Consider the following 18,290-nt stretch of genomic DNA (forward strand, 5'->3'; position numbering starts at 1 on the left):
TGTTGGAAACTTGGTCGGGCTGTGAAGCGAGAACGAGGTCAAGGGTATTAGCGACATAGTATGTGGCTCTAGTCGGTTCCGTTACAAGCTGTTCGAGAGAAAAAAAGCTGAACACATTTTTAAAAATTCCTTAGCTAGCGTGCAATGTGGGTGCATCGTGGGGACAGTGTTTGACCAGGTTATGTTTGGCATATTAAAGTTACCAAGCAAAAGTAATGGGCACTTTCGGTAACGTGTTGAAACGATGTTAACAACATCGTGTAATTCATTTACGAAGCTCTGTGTATAGGTAGGGGGCCGATAACAGACCCCAATAATAACTTTCTTATGATTTAGGGCGACGCATGCCCAGACAGTTTCCCATGGGGTGTTGACGTGGATACGCTGTGAAGCGAAATTTTTCGTGATAGCGAGCAGTACGCCTCCTCCTTGTCGCCCAATGCGATCGCAGCGGTAGATAGAGAAATTATTTGCGATAAGAAAAAGCTCGTGGTCTCGAATTTCAGGACGCAACAAGGTTTCAGTTAGTACTATGATATCAGCGCTGCAAGTGTCGATGGCGGAGTTAAGGCAGTCCCGTTTGCTGATGATACTGCGGATGTTAGTGAAAAGAACGGATATCTGAGAAAAAGAACGTCCACATCACCTCGCGCGTCCCTACGGACTGCCGTGAGCCGAACTGATGGGCTTATCAGCTGAGGGCGGTTCAGCAGATGACTTCGAACCGGCTGATGATGACTATTTAAGTCTTGGAAACATCCATGAAAACAGCGAGTGCCGACAGGCCATCCGCACTGTAATGTTCTACGTGACTTAGCAGCTCTAGCACGTTGTCTTGAGCAGTTAGACGCTGCCGAAATCCCCTCATGCACGATGGTAGTTTCCGACCCTGCTCGACGTACCAAGTGAGCCTTGTGCGCGTCATATTCTCCATTAGCTTGCTGCACAGGCAATCAGCGATGTCAATCTGTACGAGTTCAGAGCTGCAGGATTGTTTCCAGGCTTTACAGTCGCACTGCTGTCTCGCTTCCTAACCTCTTCTTTTCTTCATCTTTTCGACGTTTCGTCAACCATGAATGCGTTCAAGATGCCATGTTTCGGACATTACCTATTGCAGTGTCTCAGGGACCAACCGAGTTCACTCGGTGAGAAACCGGCCGGACAGCCGCGCCAAACCAGGGGTAGGTAGGCAAAGGAAGCTTCGCTTTAGTAAACAAACTATGCCCTTGAACGCGGCCGGTATTTGATGCAGTATAGGGATATTTCTGCACTGTTCGTTGTTCCATGACGTCATTTTGTGGAGAACAAAGGCGATCACCGGCACGCCCGCAGAGCCAGTACAGATGGGTATGAATTCGTTTGCATCGCGATAACTCTATCTCTCTAGTAGGCAGAAACACACCTACACCAAATCTCGGTGGTATTATTAACAAAAAAAAGTGTCGCTTAAAGAAAAGGAAATAAATGCAGGTGACATGATATATAACGAAAAGAAGCGTTTCGCTTCAAGACCCTGCCTAGACGTTGTAGCGAAAGGGGTAAGTCATATTATCCTTAACGTATTTCCAACCGCCAAAGGTTTTGCAGCACGGTATCTACAAAAAAACAATAAAAAATATAAATAAATAAATAAATAAATAAATAAATAAATAAATAAATAAATAAATAAAATGTCGCTGAGCCCGGAAGTGAGAAGTGTAGTGCGTACTTTTCCTCGCGGCTCCGAATTCAATCTTCAGTAGTCAAGAAGCGACAATATTAACGTTCTGTTCCGCCACAGGGATATTCCTGAAAACACGCATTCGTGCATTTTATTTTCTTCGAACGCGTGCAGAGATGTTACGCTGAGTGTTCTTCAATGCACCGAAGTGTCACGTGCGGTCTCGCTGGAATTGAGTTGTTCCACGTGGCCTACAATGGGTATAACGTAGCAACAACAGATGCAAGGTTAACGAAAACAATATTTACCTTTATTAAAAAAACTGTTAAGGCTGTGTGCACGGTTGCAGTCCAGACACGCTTCTTTATCGTATTAGAGTGAAAAAGTTAAAGTGAACCCTGATTACGATTAAGCTGAAAAAGTAGGTAAATAGAATGGCTACGGCAAAATTGAGGATGACACAACTCTTGCAAAGAGGAAAGAAAATTGCTAACATCGAGACCATTTTTGCGATAAGTTAGTCACTTGGACAGACGTGCGTTGACAAAGATGTGCGTTGACAGCCTTGCGGAGTTCCTTTTGCGCTATCTAACCATTTGGTTTGATTAAGAGATTAATATGAACTCTACGTACACCGTGTGTCACAGCTAACGTTAGTCAAGTTGTTAGAAGATCTAAAAGAAGGGCGCGGTGCAAGATTAAATGCAGAGGACCTACGGTGTTCGTTCGTCAGAGGCCTGACTACCGAAAACCGTATAGGTCTTACAATCGTATCTTGCACCGTGCTTATTTCATCATTCTTTTTCTTCTTTTAACAGCTTGGCTAACGTTAGCTGGGACAGCCTAATATTGTTTGTTTGACGTCAGAACTACTTGAACACTTACATTTCTTTGTTACTCGTATCGCGGTGTTTTTTCTTGCTCAATGGACACGAAGTTTTACTTAACGCGATTGCATATGGGTTGGCTTCTCCTGGCTTTTTCTTTACTGTCTTGTTTACGTTAACTTTTTTTTTGTATACTTAGTATGCTGGCGTGTTTCTGGTGCATGTGTGAGTATGTGCGGGGAATTGGCAGTTACAATTTCTCAACTCTGTCTTGGGATAGCCGGCTGAGCTTTTATGTAGCCTACCTGCCTTTATATATATATATAAAGATGTGGGAAGGGGGTTACATATCCGCGAAACGAACGCACGCGGTCGCCTTCAAAGACACGACGCTGGTTTAGACACACGCGGCGTATGCAGGCAGTAAGCTGGTGGAGCCTTTTTCACACGAACCGGGTGTAAGGCGAAAGAGAGAGAGAGAGAACGGTGGCGGCTATAGGCACAGCGGATGGGATTTCGATCTCGCTGCCAAATATTGAACAGTCGCCGCCGGGCCGGCACCTCGCGCGAGAGGCGACGCGGCGGCGTAGACGAGACGACGCACGACGTCGCCGAGACGGGCTCTGAAACGCGAGGGGAACATTCGAGGCTGCATCGACCCGCGTTTTGGAAGACTGGCCACCGAAAGTTCTTGCCTTCGCACCCACTCCGTCATGGTTCGGCGTTTCAGTAGCGACTCGTTGCCGCACGTAGAAACTATCGTGGAATGGGACGAATATCAATACACATCAAAACGAAACTAAAACAACCACTACAAAACTGAGTAAAACTCGAGCCTGGTGGCCACAGTGAAACAGTGAAAGGGGAGAAGGCAGCCACAAGAAGACGGGTATTGATTCGGTTATGGAATTTACACTGTTTCATTCATAAACTTATTACTAAGCCATTACCCTGGATGTATAAGCATGTGAAGGGGGAAAGGCGACGATAGAAAGAATGAAGAACAACTGAATAAGCGATGAAAGAAAAAATAATAGAAGAGAGAAAGAGTATAATGCTGCGTATGCAGATCGATCGTGACTACGAAGTGTGCCGATTCTTTTGTTTCTCGTACGTTGGACGGGTTTATTTCGAATACTTGTGCTCTGTTCGCTTAAAGAAACCAGGGGTGGCTGAAGAAGTACAAAAGAAGCAACTGCTTCTGTAGCTCGAACGGGCCAAAAGTGTGATGCCTCTCAGGCAGAATACCTAAATTTTTTTCAGGTAACTAAAACGAAGGAGCTTAAAAAAAGTGCAGAAAACATCGAAGCGTGCCAAGGAAGTGCCAGTACCCTTCAAAATTGTATCACCGCTCGATACGGCGGAGGGTGTGCCGCAGGTGTTCGCTTGTCTTGCGCGCCTTTGTTGCCATAGATGAGCGAGCTGCGGGACCGCCCAAGCGCGGAAGCGGTTCGCCTTGCTCGTGAATTCGACACGCCACCCGCTGCCGCCTCTGGACATCGATAAGTGCGCAGAGAAGACCGCTGTGTACCCGCGGCCAGTTCGTGTTTTTGCTGCTGAAGGTCTTGCTAGCTAAAAGGGTACACCGTAGGCCTTGATGGGCAACACGAAGTCGCTCGCTCGCTCGCTCACTCACTCACTCACTCACTCACTCACTCACTCACTCACTCACTCACTCACTCACTCACTCACTCACTCACTCACTCACTCACTCACTCACTCACTCACTCACTCACTCACTCACTCACTCACTCACTCACTCACTCACTCACTCACTCACTCACTCACTCACTCAGTCTTTACTTGCTCGGCTCACTCGTGAGCTCTCATTAATTAACGTAAACTTAACGAACAGGAAACGTTGAGGTTGGTATTTTTTCTTCTGCTCAGCGTCTTCGCTTCTCAGGTCGAATAACGTATTCCATTCGAAATTGAGGTAATTGTCTAGTCAAGTCAACGCCAAATAATTTGCTTTTATTGACTAGAAATTAAATGCACGCCCCAGGCGAATTTTCGCTTTCACCTTAACGTTTCGTATTAAGTCTAAGTGCGATAAAAATGTGAGAGAAAGCCTACGAGGATGAGCCGAGAAGGAGGGTGACTTGATGCGCGCCGTCTGCCCGCGCGCTCAGCGTCAGAGGTCACGTGATCGAGCGTGAAATAGGGGAGAAGAGCGCGCGTCTTATCTAGCCCGGCCGTGGCTGCGTATGGCTGTTGATGCGGCTGAGCTCACACGCGACCCGCGCGGCGTATGCTGTTCACATGCGGCGGGTACCAGGGATGAGGGCGAGCTGAAATGGCTTGTGGCTTTATGCGCGCTGTTCTTCCGCGCGTCAACCGTTGGAGGTCGCGTAATGGAAGTTTTGGTAACCGAGTAGCTGCTTGGACTGGCTGGCGGAACGCTCTTTTGTCGAGGAGAAACCTTGCTCAGCGCACAATTTATAAGGAATTGAAAGAAGGCCACAGGAAAGAGCGCTTATTATTGACATTTCATTACGTCTTACTGTCGCTCTGTCCTGTCACCTAGTTTTCTTTCGTATGAATTGTGCTCTGATTAAGGCTTTTTCCTCGACGAAATGAAGTTTCAGGGGCGCGTGAAGCAAGCGGCAGTACGGAGCGTTCGCTCCCCGTTGCTGGCTCCCGCCATTGTTGTGACAGCGAGTGATAGCGGTCATCGAGTGTGATCTGTACATGCTTGTATGTGCGCGCGTTATACAATGCTTGTTTACTTAGCCAGCGAATGTGTACTACTATTTATACGGCCTCTAAAATTACGAACCTCACTATTGCTAAAGCACTGTATGCTACATTACGCGAAAGTCCGTCGTAGTCGACGTGACCGAAAGATGGTACCAAAAATGCTCGACGACTGCGCAAAGAGTAAGAACACATCACAAGATGCTCCAATTGCCATCAGATTTGTCGGGGAGGTTCCTGTAAACAAAGTAAAATAGTGGATTTGATAAGAAAATTTGGTATATTTCGGTTTGGGTAGGCACCAGGGCCTGCGGAGTGACTAGTTTTGTCAGCCATCTGGCTGACTAAACGTGCGGCCTAGTGCGTGCATGACTGGGCACGCGACGGCCCAGTCAATGGGGAGGAGGTGGCGCCATGTCACGAAATTATAAAATGAGCGCGTTCATGTCACCTTCCGAGGTCTACAAACGGTATCATGCTTTCTCATTCCCACACGTAAGAAGTCTTAAGTGCCTCTGCCGAATTTTTTCGTGTAATTGTCGAATGCCTTTCCACGCTATCAATACTTCACCTTTCGGGCGAAACTGATATTTTTTCTGCAGTTTCTTAATTTACCCTGCTAGCAATGAACCTTATTCATATCGCTGACATCCCACCTGACAAGCTTCTGAAAGTCAACGCTTGAAAGTCTCGCAGTACATTGAAACGCGCCCAGAAGAAAAAAAAAAGAAGAGAAGAAATTGACGAGGCAGAACGGTAGAAGATAAATAAAGCGAGAAACACAAAAGGTAAATTCAGACAGACTCGACTGCAGGGGTCGTACTTTGCGAAAAAAAGTTAAAATATGGTAAGCACAAATGCGAGCGTGTTTTGTGACGGCGTGAGAAGGGCGCTTTAAATAAAACAAAAGGAATGATAAGCAAAGAGATAGAGAGATAGACAGCTGCTTGGCGCTCCTCTGAAGTGAAGCCGAATTGATTTCTCGGTGTCAACACGGAGTCTTCGCCTAGGTTGGTTCGTCTCGCCTTGGCTCTAATTACCATCGCGGGAATTGTTGACCTTTTATTACGAATGTGTGCGACACTCCATTGCCTTATGGCGCTTTCAAACTCCGTGAAATTTGTAAACAAAAAACCGTTACCCTAGGTCCGTCGACATGAACGTTACAGGTGGAAAACTTTGAAAAGATAGTTGAAGGAAGTGCCTTCGAAAGGCTGCTGATGTTAGAACACGTTTACCGTGAATAAATGGGAGGATAGTATATCTATGTGCTCGTTACAAACTCAAGTCCTTCTACATAAAACATTGCCAGGGACTCATTCTTTTCAACCGCGCGGCACTGACAAAACTAAAGCAAAACAAAACAACAACAAAAAATGTGAAGTAGATTTGTGAGAAACTTTTTCTGTTTTAATTGAAGATATTAGTTAGTTATTTTGTCACTCACTTTGTTTTGTACTTTGTTAGTTTCTATTCCGCTTTTGCGAATTTCAGTGCTTAAACTATGTTCTATTTACTGATGTATTCTTTTGATGTTGCTGAATATGTTTCCATTGTGACCACCTGTATTTTAACCCCCCTACGATAATGCCGTACAGGCGATGTAGGTATACCGAATAAATAAATAAATAAATAAATAAATAAATATATATATATATATATATATATATAGCACAAGCTCCGCGGCATGGAGCTTGTCGTTTCCATTATCAAGGAAGAATGCCGGAAACTCCACACAATCCCGGCCGTGCGTGTAGTTCAAACAGGAAAGAGTATTTCAATGATCCTCATTGTAACAAGGACGCCTTGTTGCTTGATCTTGCAAGAGCAATATGTGTCCATCTTCTCCTCGGAAGACTTCAATTACTCTTGCGAGTTGCCAGATCTTGTTGGGCATGTTTTCAGCGCGTACAAGACTGACATTGCCTTTTTAAACTTTTGTTGTTGCTTCATTAGTCAGAGAAATGTGCCTTACCGGAGTTGCGTTGGGTACTCCTTTGCCCATTTCCTCCAAAAGCTTTCGGTCGGACGCTTTCTGCAGTGTAGTCTCCGGACGGCCACCGTGCGCGCCGACCTTCCTGTGACATCGGCGCTGCCTTCCACGGTATCGTCGTGAGCCTTCGACCAGCTAGTAGATTGGCTGTAGTCAGCAAGCATAGTTCGCCGGCGTCCGACTCAGTGAAGGTAAGAGGCCTGGAATTCGCGACGGCTTCCACTTTTACCAGCAAAGTCATGACTTCTTGAGAGCTGAGGCAGTCTACTTATAGAATTTTATGAAGAGGTATCTTTACTGTTCTTACAAGTAACTCCCACCACTCGCCTCACGATGTGGCGCTGGCACGATGAACTTTCCTTTTATGCCTTTACTGCTCATGTGGCTGGCGATGTCTTCATCAAACGGCATTGTATGAAGATTTTGCATATCCCTTGATGTTTTCTTGAACGCCCTCACGTTGGCGGAACAGATGACTTGAGGAAGGCCTCGTCTTGGCGACTAAACGGCGTAATGACATCAAGAACGCTCTGGATGTCATGCTGAACCCGAGTTCTGACTAGAGCGCTCTGTAAGCTGTGCATGTGAACAGCACAATGTAACTCTTCGTTTCTCCTGACGGTGTTTTCATGAATAGCGGTCCCAGGAAGTCAACTCCCACAATTTCAAATGCACGTGCTCGTGCCACCCAATCAATGACTTGCGGTAGGAGCTATTCGAGCGCTCCCTGACGCGACGGTGTAACGCCTGCACAAGTAAGTTGAGTTGAGTTGAGTTGAGTTGTTGTAGGCTACTGGGGGGATTAGCCTTGCAGTTGCTGCCGGCAATTGCTCCACCGTAGCGACACTTAAAATAAATAAATCACATAATCAGACACAGACCTCCCAATTACAAATGGTCCCTCCTCAGTTCACCATGTGGAAGCCAAATCCGTGTCCTGTAGGTAATTTAACAGAAGGCGAGAGACCTCCTTCCTACAGAATCGGTTCCCGCGCGGGAGAACAATGTCCTGAAGAGAGCTGTGAGGAAGTCCTGTGTTCTTGAGGGACCCGAACAACACCCTCCTTTCCGCGTTATACACAATACAGCACATTAGGTAATGTTCTATGTCACCGTCCACACCACACGTTGAACATAATGGTGATAACGCCAGGCCAGTCTTATACTTCCACGCAGGGGTACGAGCAGAGCCCGTGCGAATGCGGAGCAGTAAGGTGGCTTGGTTTCTTTTGAGACCCTTGATCACACATGGCTTGTGAGGTGAGCTCCACAAAGAACTGAAGTGGCACGACACCGCTTCTCTGAAGAGTCTCTTGACTTCTTGAGGCACTTTTCTCAAAGCATTCCCAGACAGCCCTCTATGGGCGAGGCTGTCCGCCATCTCGTTGCCTATGATACCTATGTGTGATGGCACCCATTGGAATCGTATGGAGAAGCCTTTGACACGGAGATTTTGCACCGAACGTAGGGAGCTTAGAGATAAGGCATCAGTAAGGAACCCGTGCTCTAACCTTTGAAGGGCGGATTTCGAATCTGTAAGAATGACAACAGGTTGAGGCTTACAAAACCGTAGCTTTTTGAGAGCTGCCTCAATGGCAACGCTTTCTGCCGTTGTGGAGGACACGACTGCAGTGAAGCGAACGGACCAATCATACTTCAAAGAGGGAATGTGAAAAGCAGCTGCACTAGATCCTCTGACCTTGTCCACAGAGCCATCAGTAAAAATTTGAAGATGACGTGCATATTCAGTTTCAAGATGTTCCAGTACGAGCGAACGCGTTGCCGCCAAAGGAGAACTCCGCTTAGCACGAATGTGAGGAACTGCCAACGAACAATCGAGGCTCGCAAAAGACCAAGGTGGTTTCAACCTCTTAGTTCGACCTCTAGCGTCAAGACCCAGGTAACCAAGAGTATTAAGGGCCAAGTACGCTCGGGACTCGGATCTCTTTCGAAGGCGCTGTAGAAGGGTTCGGCCGGCTGCCGTCTGTTTGAGGCGGCCAATTTGCATCAATAACCTTTGTGAAGCGACTAAGGTAAGAGGTCTCGACAGAGATTCATAAAGTACTGCATTGTTAGGAGCAGTCTGCGGAACGCCAAGAGCCCTTCTTAGGCCCTTTCTGTGCAGAACCTCAAGTCGTTCCAGCTGTGATATCGATGGGGAAATTAAAGGGAGCTGATACATTATTCGACTCGTCACTAGTGCATCGTGCAACCTGATCATTGAAGAAGGGTGATTTCCCCATTGCTCACTTGCCACTCTACGGATCACATTGAGACGCGAAGATATCGATGTCACAACCGAGTCCACAGCTCGTCGCCACTGTAGGCGGTAGTCAATAATGACGCCCAAAAAGCGCTTGTGTTTCAATTGTCGAAGACAAGATTGATTAAGGTCTATCTGCAGCCGCGCATACCTTCTTCCTCTACCTGGAAACATGATGAAGCCAGATTTTTCTACCGAGAGAGTCAACCCAACACCTTGAAGGTAATTTTGAACTGAAAGTAATGCCTGTCGAGCTACCAGAGCTAAACGCTTGTGTTGATATCCGGTTAACCAAAGACAAATGTCGTCCGCGTATATCGACATATGGACATGCCTGCAATGCTTTTAAACTTCAGCGGGAAGACCAGCCATTGCAACGTTAAAGAGCGTTGGGGAAAGAACACTTCCCTGAGGTACACCTCGCGATACCGCCCTTTCGGTGCTTGTGGTACTTCCTAATCGCACTTGAATTTTCCGATGACTGATAAATGAGTGAATAAATCGCAGAAGACAGCCCTGTACGCCCATGGCCTGCAAACTATTTAGTATTGAGCTCTGAAGGACGTTATCATAAGCCTTTGATAGGTCTAGGAAAATAACTAGTGTTGAAAGGCCGAAAGCTTTCGTCTTCCTCTTCCTCCTGCACAAGTAACATTCCCTACTCACTTTTCTGACTAAACTTCTCGCCTTGCAGACTCAGAAGCGCTCTCTCAAATGGGTTAACCTGTCTCGCATACCTCCGTGTTGGACTTCGCAGTGCGCTTTGAAGGCTGGTAGCCGCGAAAAGTAGTGATTGCTTGTGAGCATGATGGGATGTTTGGCGTCTTACGGCGATAAGCAGCTAGTGCGTGCAGCGGTTATCAGCAGTGACGAATACGAATACACATTCGTCAATTGGAGCAAAAGAACAGGTACCGATTCTGAAAAGTTTTTCGTCTGTTGGTCTGTGCTGTTGGTCACTGGTCGGCGGTTTTCGTTAATGATATGTCCGACATCACGATTGGCTGGGATCTGGACTTCGGAACATTTCTAACGTAAGAATTTTTTTTTCCTTTTTGAATACAGGCGCGGTGACCGAGTCTGTGACGCTTCTCGTTCGTAATTGCTGTTAGCCCTTAGCTGGTGGGGTTCCCTAATAATATGTACGACAAGGCGATTACGCCGCTTGCGCCTTCTGCTGCGAGCAGCTCCGGCGTAAGAACTTTTTTTGCGGATTCTTTTCCAGGTGAGGAGCTATACATATATCACGTGTTGTTCATGGGGCTTTGCATTTGATGTGGCAACGATTAAATAATAAACTCTCTCTTTCGAAGAATTCATATTCGCCCTTCTTGTGTATTGGTTGCCTGTATACACGGCAGCCAAATACCAGATGCATTCGCAAAATGGATACCTGGCCACCGCTGGTGCAATGAGCGCTTGAATTTTATTTTTTGGTTTTTGAATTAGAGTATATACATATGTATCGCGTTTATTAAGTGCAAGGACAGCAAACGTTCAACGGGCGCACCTGGAGCTCTGGGCAATAGCTCAGATTCGTCGCGTCGCATTTACTTGTAACGGCAGCGCCGCGACGATGACTTTAGGCACCGTTCACGGAAACAGCAACGCACCAAAAAGAGGCGCTGCTGAAATTTAAGTGATTTTGGGGTGCGTGGCCGTGAATAATGAGGTGATGCTATTTTGTAAGATAATGTATAACAACTAGCGAATTGAAACGCAGCGACGTACAAAAGCGGTAACAACTGGGCAAGAAATGCTCCTCGATTGCAACCCGCGCCACCGTACTTTTCCGTGTCGAAAGGATTGACGCCTTTCATTCACGACCCTACAGATGAGTATAAACAGGAAAATCTGCATAGAGATACACTTATGTGATGCAGTAAGACTATGCCAACAGTTTGACTGCGAAAACGGACATTCAGAGATGGCTGCTGAGTCACAAAGAAACAGCACATAGCTTTTATTTTCTCTTTGAGCGTGCCACATAAATAGACTCAGGATCACCTTACAATTTGCGCGGTGGCTGCACTGATGACGGGTGAAACATTCTGCACATTATGAGCGATGCTGGATATTCCGCCGCATAGTAGAAGGCCGGCTACTACACATGCCGTTGACAGGCGCGTATATATATACCATAGAATGGCAGCAATGCGCAAGGAGTTTTGCACAAGCGTTGTGATTACGCTGCAGTGATGCTGATTTTGATGCTGATACTGTTGAATATGATGATGGCTATGATGTTTCCTTTGAATCGGGGAGGCAAAAAATAGTCAAATAATTACCCAGCATGCGTGAGCTAGTTAAGTTTTACTATACCCATTGCGACCTAGCATTCGGCTAATGTCTACTTTACTTTGTAAAGTAACCTATGCACGCTTGGGAGGACCCCGTACTTATCTCTTCCCTGCTTTTTCTTACACTAAGTCTCCTATTGGCCTCTCCTTATCGCGACCGCAGACAAGTTAAACCTCTCATAAGCTTTGAACCTCAGCGAGTCCGGTATGTAGATGTATTGTCTAGCGCGCTCCAGAGCGTGGCACAGACAACCGTGTGATATTTCTTTAGTTTGAAGCAATGACGCAAGCACTTTAAAACGAGTCGTTGCAGCTGGGACGTGAAAAGCGCAAGACGCAGAAAATGCCGTGCGGCAAAAACATCGGTGTTTCTTGTGAGTTTAATAGCGCGCTGAAGGCCGGAAACCAGTATCTAGAATAGCGGCGATCTGTGGCCGACCCCTTGTTGTCGGAGCATCATGATATAAGTCTACGCGAACCGAAGCATTGAATGTTGCTTGAATAAGCGCAACAATGCAGGAATGATTGTTCGACTGGCGTAAAGAATGACGGGTCTCGCAGATATTCTCCTGCTGGCATTAGCATCGCAATGCGGGCTTGTTGGTACGTCGTCTTGGAATACCGGCGTGGTCTGCATTCCAAGAGCGCAATGCCTGTGTGTTTGTGTACCAAGTGTCTGAGTGTCTATGCCGGGGGTTCAACAGAGCAATGTCTTTGTGTTTTTCTCCTCTTCTGTGCCGTCGTCTTATTTGCCCGTATTCGAAGATACATTAGCATGGACCATGAAAACCGGAAAATTCGGTGATGACATAAGTGAACAGAACATTCGTTTAGTATAGCGAGCAACGAGCAACGCTATGTGCTATACAAGAGCTTCCCAGATTGTCTCAGCCCGTGTAGTCCTCGCTGAATTCAATCTATCGCAGTGCAAGTCTTCCATGTGGACTGAGGGCAGATGCAAGTAGACTACTCAGTACATATCTTTCTTTCGCTACTTCCGACTGTACGAACCATGCCAGACTCTCGGAGAGAGGTATGCCTTGGGAAGACTGGATGATCTTCCGTTCACGGAAGCTAGTTAAGGTACTGAGGCTACCCTTTCCCCTCAGCAATCGCATATGGGTTTCTGCAGTACCTGAAGCCAGCAGAGATGAGTGCGTTGTCTAGCGAACGTGACCAAGACGAACTCGTGTTTTTGAAGACTGTGTCTTTCTGAGCGAGTTTCCGTCACTTCTCTGTATCGGGTATGTCTCCATCTCTTTCGAGGGCAAATACCGAAGATAGTGCTGTCTAAAAATGTGGCGAAGCTGATGATGGCGACTGATGAGGACTGTAATGATCGGCATAATTGTAATGATCATGGTTATGATGATGATTGTGATGAGCATAAAGATGACGGTTATATTATTATTATTATTATTATTATTATTATTATTATTATTATTATTATTATTATTATTATTATTATTATTATTATTATTATTGTGACGATCATGGTTACGGCGATGGTGATTACTATTACGAAGATAACTGATGACAAAAGTTGGAACGCGATTCACTCTCAAGTTGACGTCGATCAAAATTTTGCCACCCATCAAGACTCTCACAATAAATTGTACGGTTAATATACAGCCCACTCTCACCGCGAATTCGCCGAGGAAGACATTGTCTTTCATCGATTTCAACCAAAGGTTAAATCGCCTTCCATCAATTTCTTTTTGTTTCTTTCACTCTTCCGAGTGAACGGTACCCAAATGGACAAATTTGATCTAACCTCCTTCCCTTTCTTCTCTCCCTCTCTCAAACTACAATCCGTGGCATAGCCCTATTCCGGGCTTTCGCTGATTTCTTCGCACCATCTCACCAACCCCTTGCAGTACAGAGTGAAGGCAAGGACCCGTGCTAGCCAATTAGTAATGACAGCCAACCACGTGTTCCGGAGAAGAAAGGAAAGCTCCCCCATTGTGTGCTACTAATACTTGCGTGAAGTTTCCATTCAGCCGGCTTCACGCGAGTGCTTATGAGACGCGGACAAGAGAACCAGACCACGTTGTCTGGTTCTCGTTTCTGGTCGGCCGATGCGAACCATAGCTCTCGCCGCACTGCACGAAGTTGGCGAGTTGAATTATAAGAACCGCAGTACAGCAGCTGACCTGTCAGTTGCTGTCAGCGAGGCACTTGTAAAACCAGCAACAAAGTGAAAGTTCAGCGACACTAGCAGGCTTTCGCAGTCTATGATGCGTACCTGCTGAAAGTCGCGCAGCTCGCCTCGAAGTTACATTCTGGGTTCGCACGAACTAGCTCAACTTTCCTTCTTCAACCGTGCGCTTTTGTTTTGCGCGGGAACAGCGTCGAGACTGCGAGCGCAGCGCAGGCCTTCGCGCGTGCGTCTACTGACCACGTCGAGAAGCTGCAGTAGAGACAGGTCCAGGTCCACGCGCAGCGACAGCGACGAGTTGAAGGAAGGCCGAACCGCCGGGTCGTAGTTGGACATCAGGTAGCGCGTCAGCCGGTACTCCTGTTCGTCCGCCCGACCGACGCTGCAACCTGCGCCCCCAGGGGGAACAGGGGAAAAAACGAGAGACACGTGTGAGAGCACTTCGAGTGGCGCGCCAGCTGGGCGTCGATTCACGGCGGCTTGTCGACGAAATAAGACACGTCACCAACTTTTCCAACCTCACACATGGAATGATCATCGCTGCGCTGTTTATGCGTTTTAGCGAGCTTCGCAACGAAGACGTTAAGACTGCCGACCTTAGTGCGTACGCAGCATTTATAACTTACGTCTACCTTCGTACTAAATTTCATTTTCTCTTAGGTGCGGTCAACTGAAACCGGCATTGTAATATTATGTTTGAGTTAGGAAAAAGGGTTTCTCAATTTGGCTCTAAGGCACATTTAGTCGTAACTTTCTTCATAATATTGTCTTGTTTTAGATTCTTTTTCCTTTCTATCCTGAGATATTCTTGTATATACAAGCGTGCTCAGTGGGAGGACTCCAATCACATGACATTTTACTCTTTTTGGTTAGGCACGTCAAACTGGAACACTTCGTAGGGAGTGGCAGACTGAAGGCATTTGATTAATTCATGCCGCAGAAGTGAATAACCAAATCCGACTCACAACCTCGCGACACCGGCATGACGAAAAAAAAGAGCAACAGCAACGCGTCACGCAGTATGTATGTATGTATGTATGTATGTATGTATGTATGTATGTATGTATGTATGTATGTATGTATGTATGTATGTATGTATGTATGTATGTATGTATGTATGTACGTACGTATGTATGTATGTATGTATGTATGCATGCATGTATGTATGTATGTATGTATGTATGTATGTATGTATGTATGTATGTATGTATGTATGTATGTATGTATGTATGTATGTATGTATGTATGTATGTATTTATGTATGTATGTATGTATGTATGTATGTATGTATGTATGTATGTATGTATGTATGTATGTATGTATGTATGTATGTATGTATCTATCTATCTATCTATCTATCTATCCATCTATCTATCTATCTATCTATCTATCTATCTATCTATCTATCTATCTATCTATCTATCTATCTATCTATCTATCTATCTATCTATCTATCTATCTATCTATCTAATACGTTTGGGCCCTGCTGAGACGTCAGTGAGGGACTCTCTTTCCAACTTTATGCTTTATTACTGATAGAATAATATCTTCTGCAAATGTGCATAATGTATGAAGTCATTTTTTTGTATTACATTTTTAATTTCTTCGCCCCCCGCCCCCCTTCATTCAAGGTTCTTCTGCACAAACACGATACTTCAAATGAGCAAGAGATCGGGTCTGATCTCTTGAAGTATCGCGTAGGCAGTCATCCACATGCCAGCAAAATGTGCCTTTCTATAAACTGCAGCATTCTTCGCCTTCGTTCCGAAGTTCAGCCACTGCCGGGAGGAGCAACCCGATACCGCAAAGAAAACCATTAGTGAAAAAAAATAATGCATTCACGAAATAGGCAAGTGAGTAAGCGATGTTTATCTAGGTTGGCTTGAAGCGCTAGTAAAGGAAAATCGTGGGAGAAGTTGCAGAGAATAGCTCAATTTTCTTTATTTGTTCACCTTTGGTTTGTCCGAGTTTTTCTCTTGGGTATGCCACCCTCTCGAACATGCCACCGATAACAGGGAAAAAAAAAGCAGTATACGGGCCGTTGCCTCCCTGTTTTTGCGAGCGGGTCTCGAGTTACACAAGTCGAATGTGCTCTCGAGTTCACTTTTCATAGCTGGCTCATTCGCAGAAGGAGTACTGTTTCAGAACTTAACTTTTATGTGACAAAAAGAAAGCACAAAATGGAAAGGAAGGAATCACATTGCAGAACCTTTTTTTTAGCGAGGTTTCTTTTTTGTCTGGTTTTACTTAGCACGTCGCCAACTTCAGCGACTTGTGTGGCTCCTAACTCACGTACTGCCAGAGCAATTTTTCCCACCGTTCCCAACGCTCCCAATTTGATGCAATACTCCAGCAATTCAATGAAAACGAGGAGGAGGAGGAAGAGGAACAGGTGGCGGTCAGGTGAGGGGAACTGCTTTCACTCACTTCTTCAGAGGTGTCCTCCATCGAGTGCAATTCTACGGCTATTCTACGGCGATGACGACGATGACGATAGCAGCGGCATAGCAACGACAGTGTTACGACGACAACGTCTCTTCGCCGATAACGCAGCGGAGATTGTAGACGACGACAGGTGCAAAGGAAAAAAATAAAAAACCGGAAATAGAAAATAGCTAACAGAGGCAGGCCTCTAGCGCGGAAAATATCAGCAAAATCAATACGAGGACAATGAAGCAAGGATCTAAGAAGACCGCTCCTGGCGCCAGTCTATTTTAAATTAAACATCACTTTATGGAGCCACGCTTTCTATCTCGGAAGAGTCGGCAAAGTTTTCAAGCCAGCAATGCGGCGCCGCTATTTCTTTCTTTCTTTCTTTCTTTCTTTCTTTCTTTCTTTCTTTCTTTCTTTCTTTCTTTCTTTCTTTCTTTCTTTCTTTCTTTTGTCTCCGGCAGCAGTTACCTTGGGTTCTGAAACGAGATTTTCGCCTCAAACATTTCCCCCGCCTTGCTCCCGGTGGTAACATTTCTCGAGCCGCTCTTAGCTTCTTTTGCGCGGGCGAAGCCGGCCCTTCTCTTCTTTGACGAGGGGACTTCTCGTTGTTTACACAGACAAGCATCGGTGGCGCGGGAGGCAGCACTTCTTGTTTCCAGTCTGCCGATCCACTCCTGCCACTGCGCGCCGCGTTCACCGAGGAAGCGTTAACTCTGCAGAAATCAGCGACGCGCGAAGTTTCTCTGCGGCTCTCCCACTTTCTCCGTTCGCGAGCTCGACGGTGCCGCAGCCGTGTCGACGAGGAAAACAGACGCCGTAAGCCTAAAGCAGCTGGAGGTTACCCTCGAAAGAAGGCATGCAAACGCTGTTAAAAAGAAAAGTGCCGAATCCGTCTTCTTGCTGCGATTTTTTTTCTTCCTCCGGCGAAGATGTGAAGAGCAACAGAAAAAAAAAACAAAAGCAATAAGAAAATGAAATGTGGCAGGAATTCTGCCGCAACAGAGCACAGGGGGAGCGAAATCAGCAAAAATATTCGCTTTATGAACTTTGGCCCCCCTTCCTCACCGCCTTTCCCGTGTTTCCCGGAAGCTCCGGGTCGGAAGGTTTCAGCTTAACACAGAGGGAGGTGCACGGTACCAAATTTTGCTGAGCTATCCGGGACTGGGCTCCTACGTTCTCTAAATCAGCTTTCTTGCGTTTTCTCTTCCTTTTTGCTCTTTGCGATCAGCTAGCGCCTCTCACGGGCGAATCTGGAAAGTGCGCGAGGAAAAGTGGCCAGCGGCCTCGCCACTTCGGAGCCGCGTTGTGGCGCCTCTATCGAAAACCTTTTAGGCAGACTTCGTTCGAAAATTTCGTCTAGATCCAGTGCTCTGTTAATGTTATACTTATCATAGGGGCTGAAGAGAGGTTGGGAGAGGGGCACACTTTTTCCCCCATCTTTACGGAATCGGCACCATCAGGAAGATTTTTCTCTGGACATCATACCTTAATTCCGAACTTTGTGGCGAGCTGTCTTAAATTTAACGAAGCCAGCTTTCGTGGCTTACGTAGTACGTCTGAAAGAAGGGAGAAAGAAGAGAAGGATTTGGAAGCTTGCTAATGCAACCACTTAGCATAAAAACTTTTATTTTGCCGTGTCAGGATGGTTAGCTTTACGAAAAGCACAAGACAAAACAAAGTCCGCGCTTGGGACTTTAGCAACCTTGTCTTCTTCGTTTTCGTTTCGGAAGTAGGTGGTGGGGATCTAGAAAATGAGGGCTCAAGAAAACGGAAGAAAATATAAGCGACATGCAGAATTTGTGGATATAATAAGATGATCGCAACAGCTTTTCAATACTTTGCTTTGCTGCCGAGAAGCCTACTCGAGGTTCAACTAAGCGACACGTGGTTAATCTAAGTCAGTCAGAGTGGCTGCCGAAGTATTACTTTAAAATTTATTCGCCGAAGTAAGGCGCCCAT

General features: G+C 46.1%; 1 protein-coding gene across 1 annotated transcript in view; it reads right to left on the reverse strand.

Moving 5' to 3' along the window:
- The window catches only part of LOC142582712 (neuronal acetylcholine receptor subunit alpha-10-like), a 62,255-nt gene that overhangs the window by 19,067 nt on the left and 24,898 nt on the right, over nucleotides 1–18,290 (reverse strand). Inside the window, exon 2 of the mRNA XM_075692676.1 lies at nucleotides 14,139–14,287. Within this exon, the coding sequence (XP_075548791.1) occupies nucleotides 14,139–14,287 (149 nt within the window). The remainder of the gene's footprint in view (nucleotides 1–14,138; nucleotides 14,288–18,290) is intronic.

Source organism: Dermacentor variabilis, chromosome 5 (genome assembly GCF_050947875.1).
Source record: "Dermacentor variabilis isolate Ectoservices chromosome 5, ASM5094787v1, whole genome shotgun sequence".
Classification (NCBI taxonomy): Eukaryota; Metazoa; Arthropoda; class Arachnida; order Ixodida; family Ixodidae; genus Dermacentor; species Dermacentor variabilis.